At 53.2% G+C, this 11,106-nt stretch overlaps 1 protein-coding gene across 2 annotated transcripts in view; it reads left to right on the top strand.

Moving 5' to 3' along the window:
- The first annotated feature begins 332 nt into the window (after positions 1–332).
- PCDH19 (protocadherin 19) overlaps positions 333–11,106 on the top strand; it is a 119,275-nt gene continuing 108,501 nt past the window's right edge. For both annotated transcript variants that reach the window (XM_074202221.1, XM_074202220.1), the window contains exons 1-2: positions 333–2,519; positions 5,816–6,143. In XM_074202221.1, the coding sequence (XP_074058322.1) occupies positions 379–2,519; positions 5,816–6,143 (2,469 nt within the window). In that variant the 5' untranslated portion in view covers positions 333–378. The remainder of the gene's footprint in view (positions 2,520–5,815; positions 6,144–11,106) is intronic.

Raw genomic sequence — 11,106 nt, 5'->3', positions numbered from 1 at the left:
GGCCGGCGGGGCTAGAGGAGAAGAGCCGAGGCAGCGCGCTAAGCCCTCGGCCTGATTTCGGCGTCCTCGCCCAGCCTTTTGGGGTTCCCCTCAGCCCCCCGCCCCCCCCCCCCCCGGCTTTCCCCAGCCCGGACGCCAGTCGGCCGGCTCTCCCCTCCCGCCTGCTTCTTTGGCGTCCTGCTGAGCAGGACTGAGCTCGGAGCCCGGCTCCCCGCCCGCCGGCGCCTCCGTCCGGTCCTCCCGGGCCAAAGCCAAAGGCTCCCTAGCAAGGGGGGGGGGGGCCCGGCGCCGCAGGAAGGCCGGTCCCGCCTCACGGGCGGGCCACCCGTTCAACTGGAAGGTAGACCCGGGAAAAGAGACGTCACGGAGCCAAGAAAAATGGATTCTTTTCTCCCCATGCTCCTCCTCGAGGCTTTACTTTGGACCCAAGCGGCCTCTTTGATAAACTTAAAATACTCAGTCGAGGAGGAGCAGAGAGCAGGGACGGTGATCGCCAATGTGGCCAAAGACGCCCGCGAGGCGGGCTTCCTCCTGGACGCCCGGCAGCCCGCCTTCCGGGTGGTCTCCAACTCGGCCCCCCACCTGGTGGAGCTGAACGCCAACTCCGGGCTGCTGATCACCAAGCAGAAAATCGACCGGGACCTGCTCTGCCACCAGAGCCCCAAATGCGTGATCTCCCTGGAGGTGATGTCCAGCTCCATGGAGATCTGCGTGGTCAAGGTGGAGATCAAGGACCTGAACGACAACACGCCCAGCTTCCCCAGCTCGCAGATGGAACTGGAGATCTCCGAGACGGCCAGCCCCGGTACGCGCATCCCTCTGGACGGCGCCTACGACCCGGACTCGGGCCTCTTCGGGGTGCAGACGTACGAGATCACGCCCAACGAGCTGTTCGGCCTGGAGGTGAAGACGCGCGGCGACGGCTCCCGTTTCGCCGAGCTGGTGGTGGAGAAGAACTTGGACCGCGAGACCCAGGCCCACTATAACTACCGCATCACGGCCCTGGACGGCGGCGACCCCCCGCGCATGGGCACCGTGGGGCTCAGCATCAAGGTGATCGACTCCAACGACAACAACCCGGTGTTCCCCGAGCCCACCTACTCGGTGAGCGTCCCCGAGAACGCGCCCCTCAACACACCCGTGCTGCACCTCAACGCCTCGGACCCGGACGAGGGCACCAACGGCGAGGTGGTCTACTCCTTCTACGGCGTGGTCAACGAGAAGGCCCGCGGCCTCTTCCAGATCGACCCGCACAGCGGGCTGATCTCGGTGAGCGGCGCTATAGACTACGAGCAGGGCCGCGTCTACGAGCTGGACGTGCAGGCCAAGGACCTGGGGCCGAACTCCATCCCGGCCCACTGCAAGGTCACCGTGAGCGTGTTGGACGTCAACGACAACGCTCCGGTCATCAACCTGCTGTCGGTCAACAGCGAGCTGGTGGAGGTCAGCGAGAGCGCCCCGCCGGGCTACGTCATCGCCCTGGTGCGGGTGTCCGACCGCGACTCGGGGCTCAACGGGCGGGTGCAGTGCCGCCTCCTGGGCAACGTCCCCTTCCGCCTGCAGGAGTACGAGAGCTTCTCCACCATCCTGGTGGACGGCCGCCTGGACCGGGAGCAGCGGGACCAGTACAACCTGACCATCCAGGCCCGCGACGGTGGCGTGCCCTCCCTGCAGAGCTCCAAGTCCTTCACCGTCAAGATCACTGACGAAAACGACAACCACCCGCACTTCTCCAAGGCCTACTACCAGGTCATCGTGCAGGAGAATAACACTCCCGGGGCCTACCTGCTCTCCGTCTCGGCCAGAGACCCGGACCTGGGGCTCAATGGCAGCGTCTCCTACCAGATCGTGCCCTCGCAGGTGCGGGACATGCCGGTCTTCACCTACGTGTCCATCAACCCCAACTCGGGGGACATCTATGCCCTTCGCTCCTTCAACCACGAGCAGACCAAGGCGTTCGAGTTCAAGGTGCTGGCCAAGGACGGGGGCAATCCCTCCCTGCAGAGCAACGCCACCGTCCGGGTCATCGTCCTCGACGTGAACGACAACACCCCGGTCATCACGGCGCCGCCCCTGGTCAACGGCACCGCCGAAGTCTACATCCCCCGCAACGCGGGGGTGGGCTACCTGGTGACCGTGGTCAAGGCCGACGACTACGACGAAGGGGAGAACGGTCGGATCACCTACGACATGACCGAAGGCGACCGGGGCTTCTTCATCATCGACCAAGCCAACGGCGAGGTCCGCACCACCCGGACCTTCGGGGACAGCTCCAAGACCACCTACGAGATCATCGTGGTCGCCCACGACCACGGCAAGACCTCACTCTCCGCCTCCGCCTTGGTCTTGATCTACCTGTCCCCCGCCCTCGACGCCCAGGAGTCGGTGGGCTCCGTCAACCTCTCTCTGATCTTCATCATCGCCCTGGGCTCCATCGCCGCCATCCTCTTCGTCACCATGATCTTTGTGGCAGTGAAGTGCAAAAGGGACAACAAAGAAATCCGAACCTACAACTGCAGGTAAACGCACCTGACCCCCTCCTCTCCCTCCCCCTTCCTCGTTGTGGCAGACGTGGGGATGGGGATGATGTCGTGCGTCTCTGTGTGCAGACAAACAGCTTCCCAGCCCCACAAAAGCCGCGAGTTCGCCTAAACACTTTTGTTTGTTTCTTAAGGTAGGCAGAGGTTCGGAGGGGCTCACCCCCGGCTCTGCCACGCTGCCGGGAGCCAGGCGCGTGCGCTTGGGTCCTGTCAGCACCTCCATAAGCGGAGAAGCAATTATCTCTCTAAAATGTGCACAGCTTTCTGCCCCGAATTTGGGATGGCAGACCCCCCCCCCCGAAAGAGAAGGCACCGCTTCCTTTCCCCCCCCCCCCCCCCCGCCGCCAGCCGGGTTAGCCGCGACAGAAAGGCGGCCCCGGGGCCAGGGCTGCCAGCTGCCCAGCGGAGGGGGTGTGCCGGGGATCGGGGAGGGGGAGGAAGAGAAGAGAAGCGGGGCCGGGGAAGGGGGGAGGGGAGAAGGGGGGGGCTCCCTTTGCAAAGATCTGGGGGTTCTGCCGGGATGTAGCCCCCCCCCCCCAACGCCGGCTCGCTGGCCCACGGCTCTGCTGGTCTTCCTCATCCCGACAATAGAGAGGCGGCAGGTGGGGGCCCCGCCGCCCTCCAGGGCGGTAGAGGCATTCTTCGCTTGGGGTCCCCATCTGACCAGGCCGCTCAGGATGGGGCTGGTGTAGGGGGTCCTAGACTTCTGAGGGGAGGGGGGGCTCGGCGCCGGGGGTGGAGTGGGGGCGGGCGTGCCGACGGCCCAAGAGGAAGGCCGGGCTCGGGATTCCCCCCCCCCAGGGGGAAGGCGGATCGCTGCGGATTCCACCCGGCCAGATGCTAGTTTTTCCAACATTCCCTAAGCGAACGGGGAACGAAAAACCTCAACACGAAACCAAAAAGGACGTTTGGGGAGTTGGAGGCAAAGGAGGGCTGGGCCCCTCTGCCCCCTCGCCCCCCCCCCCCCCCCCCGCAGCTGGATGGCTATGGCCGCGCGGGCTCTGCCACGCTAGCATTCCTCCCGGATTTCCGTGGGCCCATTTGGGCCGCACGTCTGCCGCGAGCTATCCGAAGGCGTCCTGGCCTGGGTCCGAGGCGGCGGCTCGGGTCCGAGTGGGAGCTGGGAGGCCCGCCAGAGGCGTACCCCCATGAATGTCAATGAGGGCCCATAAAGGAGCAGCTGCGGCCCCGCCTCGGAACGGGGGCTAATCCTGTTAGGAGGGAAGTGGCCCCGACTCGGCTCCAGCCCCGTGGGGTGGGGAGAGCGAGGGAGGCCCCAGCCTCTGCCAGGGGCCCTGGCCCGGGCCTCGGCCCAGCAGCCGGGAAGGATGGGGCGGCTCCAAAGTTGGCTCCGGCCCGCCCGCAGGGGCAGGTGACGGGAGCCCGGGGCCCTCCCCACCCGGCCCCGAGTCGGGGGGTGGCTAAGCACTCTGCTTCCATGAAAAGGAATCCCGAGCCAAAGCCTCCCAGAGCCTGCCCAGAAGAGACAGAGTTCGGGCACAGAGAGCCAGGGGCCAGGCTGGCACACACCCGTCTTCCCCCCCCCCCCCCCCCCCCCGCCCAAGACAAGCACTCTGCCACTGGGATGGCTGGGGATTAAGCGAATCCAATTCAGAGCCACGATTGATCAACAGATAAAGGGCAGTGCTCGGGATGCCCCTTTGCCAGGCTGCCCAGCCTAGGTGAGCAAAGCAGCTGCAGCTGCCCAGCCGTTCCGGGCAAGGTGCTCCTTCATCTAGGTCTAGCTGCATTTTTGAACAGTCAAGATCCTGGGGTGCTCCCCCCTTTGTCCCCCATCGGCCCTAGCCCCAAAGCATCTCACTGCCAGACTGCCTGCCCGGGCTCTGGAGAGACCCGAGGAGGATGCCGGGAGCTTCTCAGCTCTAGGTGTGGGCCATGGCCAGGTGCCGATCGCTTCTCAGTGGCCCACTTCTCCCTCTCCGACACTCTCTACTGCTTAAGCCCCGCAGCAAGCTGGGCTCCCGGCTCTCTATTTTTGGTCGAGTTAGTTCTCTCAGTGTCCCCTGTTAGCCGACCCTCCCCCCCCCCCCCATTTATTGATGAGACCTGGGAGATGGCTATGCAATAGCCATTTGAATGGCCCTTCCCTTTTGTAGACTGTGGAGAGCAGGGCGGCAGCCACCTTCTTCTTGCTTGGAAGAGACAACCTGGATCACTTCTCACCCCCCCCCCCCAATCTCCAGAGATTCCCTTTCCAAAACAATGAGGAGTCTTGTGCTGTAGAAAGTCTGGAGACTGGGAATGAGCCCCCCCCCCCCCCACCACACACACACACACACACACACACACACACACACACACACACACCCCTCAGGCTGCATTGTTCTGTGCTCCTGTCTCTGTCTGGGTCGTGTGAAGTGAAGTGAAGTGAAGTGAAGTGAAGTGAAGTGAAGTGAAGTGAGGTGAAGTGGAGTCTTCTCTGTTCCGTTTCCAGTCCCTCTGTCTGTAGGTCTGCCTCAGTGGGAAGCCTGCGGCTGCCTCAGTTGCACTAACCTTAACTAAACTAATTCTCTTGCAGCAGCTGCCTAGCCATCCCTCGCCTCTTCTGCCATTTCATAAAAAGGCCCAAACGGCAAGTGGAGGCTCTGCGGCTCTGTTTCTCCTGGGAGCAGGGAGGAAGGCACAAAAGCAGGGGAGAAACGGAGCCCACCGGGACCAGGTACAAAAGACACTGCTCCCCATTCAAGCCACCGTGGGCTGGCAGACACGGGGGGGCCGGGGGGAGGGGGTGTGGGCGAGCGGGGGATGGGGCAGTGGCCTGGCTCCCATGGCTGTCACCCAGGGCACCCCAGACGAGCTTGACTGACGAGGCAGGCCAGGGGGCAAGGACCCAGGAAGTCAACGTCTAATGCTTCACCAGGGCTGGGCTCAGTTTCCCTTTCCTTCATCCCCATAGCTCTCCTTCCACTCACAGGTTCTCGCAGGTCTGGTGGCACCTCACAGATCGGAGCATGTGAGCACTGTGTTGTATCTTCCTAGTGGGCTCCCCTTTCCCCCTGCCAAATTACAATGAGCAAATTCCCAATGGAAGAATTGGGAGCCAGGAGGGGAGGTGGAATTTGGCCTGCAAACTTTGGGGTCCCCAGCTGATCTTCATAGGCCAGAAGCACCAGAAGGAGACAACTCGACGTAATGGGTGCAAAGAAGAAATTGAGCTGTCGGAGGAGCCGAGGCCTTTGGGTGGCTGCTGTTTTATCTCTCAGGGCATCCTTCCAGGTTGACAAGAGCCTCACTTTACCTTTTCTGTCCTACAGGATTGCCGAGTACTCCTATGGGCACCAGAAGAAATCAAACAAGAAAAAGAAGATCAACAAGAATGACATCCGGCTGGTGCCTCGGGACGTGGAGGAGAATGACAAGATGAATGTGGTCAGCTGCTCCTCCCTGACCTCGTCCCTCAACTACTTCGATTACCACCAGCAGACCCTGCCACTGGGCTGCCGCCGCTCTGAGAGCACCTTTCTCAACGTGGAGAACCAGGGCGGGCGGAATGCGGGCTCCAGCAACATCTACCACCACACCTTTACGGTGCAGAGTGCCCAGCAGCCTGACCTGATCATCAATGGGATGCCCCTGCCGGAGGTGAGTGTGGGGAACCCTTGGGGCTGTGGCCCTTTGTTTGTTAGCTGCCCCCCCCCCCCAGCCTGGGCAAGTGAGACTTGTCAAGGTAGTCCCTTTGGGACTCAAGAATCAAAATGGCCCTTCCTGGGCACTGGCCTTCAGAGTGGCATGGTGCCAGGGCATTTCTTCCTTGGCCTCTGTATTGTATCTATCAATGCTAAGGAGATTTTAAGGGAAAATGGCATAAAAGGGGGCAGATTCACCTAGGAATCAGTAACCAGGATAGGACTTCTCCCAAATCTCTACAGAGCATTGACCCAGTGATGTACCTTACATTTTTTTTCCCCCACTAAAAATTGAAGTAAGGAGGAAGAGGCCTGAGCCCGACAGTCTGCCTTATTGGCCCTACTTACTTCAGGGAGAGCCGACCATTCTAGCAGGCTGGTGGAAAATGATCTAGGAAAAATCAAGTTGTAGTGAAATGAAGACTCTACCCTCTATTGTTCTGGGACTGTGGCTCAAATTTGGAAAGAATTACAGCTTGGGATTTGCCATATTCCTACTAACTGGCATCTTCCTTAGATGATGGCTCGAGGGAGGTGGGGTGGGAAGCAAAATTCCTTTGTCACATGGTAGTAACTGGTCACAGTTGATAGAAGAGGAGGTTGAAACTGTCATTTGTGGTGTGATTTTTTTTTTTTTGACTAACTGAATATTGACTTATCCATGTCTGCCATTACCATGGCAAGGTGAAATTGTGATTTGCCATGAGGGGGGTTTTTGGATAGACCAAATCTCGGTTATCTATGCCTGCTATTACCATGGCAAGGTGAAATTGTGGATTTGCCATGTGGGTTTGGCATTTACTGTGGATATTATCTATACATGTCTGCCAATTACCATGGCAAGATGAAATTCTGATTGATCTTGAGGGGTTTTAGGATAAATTGGATCTCAGTTATCCATATGTGCCATTACCATGGGAAGGTGAAATTGTGATTTACCTATGAGAGGTTTACAAATAAACTGGATCTCAGCTATCCATGTTTGCCATTACCATGGCAAGGTGAAATTGTGATTTACCAGGAGAGATTTTCAGATTAACTGGATCTCAGTTATCCATTTCTGGCAAGACAAAATTGTGATTATTATGAGGGGTTTTTGAATAAACTGGATTTCAGCTATACATGTCTGTTATTATCATGGAAAGTGAAATCGTGATTTGCCATGAGGGGTTTTGGATAAACTGAATCTCAGCTATCCATGTCTTCTCTCACCATGGGAAGGTGAAATTGTAATTTTCCCACGAGGGGTTTTCGAATAAACTGGATCTCAGCTATCCACGTTTGGCATTACCATGGAAAGTGAAATTGTGATCTACCATGAGGGCTTTTTGAATAAACTGGATCTCAGCTATCCATGTTTGCCATTACCATGGCAAGATGAAATTGGGATTTACCCATGAGGGGTTTTCACATGAACTGGGTCTCAGCTATCCATGTGAGACATTACCATGGGAAGCTGAATTTGTGATTTACCAGGAGGGGTTTGGGGATAAACTGGATTTCAGTTATCCATGTCTACCTTTACCATGGCAAGATGAAATTGTGATTTAGCGTGAGGGGTTTTTGAATACATTGGATCTCAGTTATCCATGTTTGCTATCACCATGGAAAGTGAAATTGTGATTTACCTATGAGGGATTTTCAGATTAACTGGATCTCAGTTATCCGTTTCTGCCATTACCATGGCAAGACAAAAATCGTGATTATTATGAAGGGTTTTTGAATAAATTGGACCTCAGCAATCCACGTCTGCCATTACCATGGCAAGGTGAAATTGTGATTTATCGTGAGGGGTTTTTGAATAAACTGGAGCTCAGCTATACATGTCTGTTATTATCATGGAAAGTGAAATTGTGATTTGCCATGAGGGGTTTTGGATATACTGAATCTCAGCTAGCCATGTCTTCTCTCACCATGGGAAGGTGAAATTGTAATTTTCCCATGAGGGGTTTTCGAATAAACTGGATCTCAGCTATCCATGTTTGGCATTACCATGGCGAGATGAAATTGGGATTTACCCATGAGGGGTTTTCAGATGAACTGGATCTCAGGCATCCATGTCTTCCATTGCCATGGCAAAGTGAAATTGTGGTTTACTCATGAGGGCTTTTTGGATAAAGTGAATCTCAGCTATCCACACCTTCCATCACCATGGGAAGGTGAAACTGATTTATCCATGAGGGGTTTTCAAATAAACTGGATCTCAGTTATCCATGTTTGCCATTGCCATGGCAAGATTAAATTGTGACTTACCAGGAAGGGTTTTCAGATTAACTGGATCTCAGCTATCCATGTCTGCCATTACCATGGGGAGGTGAATTTGTGATTTACCATGAGGGGTTTTCAAATAAACTGGATTTCAGTTATCCATGTTTGCCCCATCACCATGGAAAGTGAAATTGTGATTTACCTATTAGGGGTTTTCAGATTAATTGGATATCAGCTATCCATGTTTGCCATTACCATGGAAAGTGAAATCGTGATTTACCATGAGAGGTTTTTGGATAAACTGGATCTCAGTTATCCATTTCTGCCATTACCATGGCAAGACAAAAATCGTGATTATTATGAAGGGTTTTTGAATAAATTGGACCTCAGCAATCCACGTCTGCCATTACCATGGCAAGGTGAAATTGTGATTTATCGTGAGGGGTTTTCAAATAAACTGGATCTCAGCTATCCATGTTTGGCATTGCCATGGCGAGATGAAATTGGGATTTACCAGGAGGGGTTTTTGGATAAACTGGATCTCAGTTATCCATGTTTGCCATTACCATGCCAAGATGAAATTGGGATTTACCCATGAGGGGTTTTCAGATGAACTGGATCTCAGGCATCCATGTCTTCCATTGCCATGGCAAAGTGAAATTGTGGTTTACTCATGAGGGCTTTTTGGATAAAGTGAATCTCAGCTATCCACACCTTCCATCACCATGGGAAGGTGAAACTGATTTATCCATGAGGGGTTTTCAAATAAACTGGATCTCAGCTATCCATGTTTGGCATTGCCATGGCGAGATGAAATTGGGATTTACCAGGAGGGGTTTTTTGGATAAACTGGATCTCATTTATCCATGTTTGCCATTACCATAGCAAGATGAAATTGGGATTTACCCATGAGGGGTTTTCAGATTAATTGGATATCAGCTATCCACGTTTGCCATTACCATGGAAAGTGAAATTGCGATTTACCATGAGAGGTTTTTGAATAAGCTGGATCTCAGTTATCCATTTCTGCCATTACCATGGCAAGATAAAAATCGTGATTATTATGAAGGGTTTTTGAATAAACTGGACCTCAGCAATCCACGTCTGCCATTACCATGGCAAGGTGAAATTGTGATTTATCGTGAGGGGTTTTCAAATAAACTGGATCTCAGTTATCCATGTTTGCCATTACCATGGCAAGATGAAATTGGGATTTACCCATGAGGGGTTTTCAGATGAACTGGATCTCAGCTATCCATTCCTGCCATTGCCATGGCAAGTGAAATTGTGACTTACTCATGAGGGGCTTTTGGGTAAATTGGATTTCAGCTATGCATGTCTGCCATTACCATGGGAAGGTGAAATTGTGATTTGCCATGAAGGCTTTTTGGATAAACTGGATCTCAGCTAACCATGTCTGCCATTATCATAGCAAGGTGAAATTGTGACTTACCAGTGTTTTTGAGTAAACTGGATCTCAGCTATTCATGTCTGCTATTAGCATGACAAGATGAAATTGTCATTTGCCATGTGGCTTTTGGATTAACTGTGGATATTATCTGTCTTTTTCTGCCATTACCTTAAATAATCAAAGGTTGCAAATAGTGTTTTCAAATGGAACCATTTTCTTGAAATACTTGGATGATAGCTGATGGCTATTGCCAAGTTGGACTGTGAGAGATGGGCACAGGTGTGGATAGGTGTTTATATATTTGGGAGGGAGAGTAGAGGGGAGGCTTATAGTACTCAGTCTGATGTTGTTTTGTCTCTGAAGTGTATTTTGTTCACCAGTTACTTAAGAATGTTAAATGAAAGGTATTTGGGAGATCATTTAGTCTAACCCCCCCGATTTTATAGCTTCCCAAGTTGAGAGCTGCAGTAGGAATGGATGTTTCCCAAGGGCTACACATCAGGGTAGTGGTTGGTAATATCCAAGCTAGCCTCAAAGTCTTCTGACTCCCCATCCAACGACTACTCTTTCTGTTAGAGCAGGATTTTGTTCGGTATGGCATTCCAACCGCAATGGCACAGGACAGAAAAGATGTTAATGGGCTCCCTCCTTCAGTGACTGTTCTGCTTTTCCATTCCATTGACCAATTTGATAAAGTCAAAGATCTCTATCCACTCATGCCTCCTGAAAAAAGATTCCAGCCTTAGTCATTCAGCAAACATTTATTAAGCCCCTACTGAATGCTGTGCTAGTTATGGTTGGTTTCTTTGTTTTATAAAAATAAAAAATGAAATAGTCTCTTCTCTTAAGGAGTTTACATTATATGTGGGGACACACTATTCAAATTCATAAGAAATAGAGCACAATTTGGAGATGGAAAGAATATTCATGCTTAGGGGTATTCAATTCAATTCATTCAGTACCAACTGAAGTATGGTTAAACTAGATGACCCCTAAGGTCCCTTCCAGTTCTGTGCCTAAAACTCTGTTAGGTGATGGATACACAGAGACAAAAACTCAACTCTGCCAAGGCATTTACATTTTAGTGTGTGAGCATGTGTGTATGTCAATGGGGGAGGGAGGATTATAGCATTTTAACAGATAAGTAAGTGAAATGGTAATTTGAGTGCAGAAGAAGGATTGACAACTGGGAGGTTTCATTTCAGTTCCCTTCAATCCAACAGACATTTATTAAGTTCATTTTGTGTACTGGGGATCAAAAGACCCAAAGCAAACAGTCTCTTCCCTTGAAGCCCCTGGT

The sequence above is a fragment of the Macrotis lagotis genome, chromosome X (genome assembly GCF_037893015.1).
Source record: "Macrotis lagotis isolate mMagLag1 chromosome X, bilby.v1.9.chrom.fasta, whole genome shotgun sequence".
Lineage (NCBI taxonomy): Eukaryota > Metazoa > Chordata > Mammalia > Peramelemorphia > Peramelidae > Macrotis > Macrotis lagotis.
Note: the sequence above shows the minus strand (reverse complement) of the source record. Positions and strands in the feature narration are given on the sequence as shown.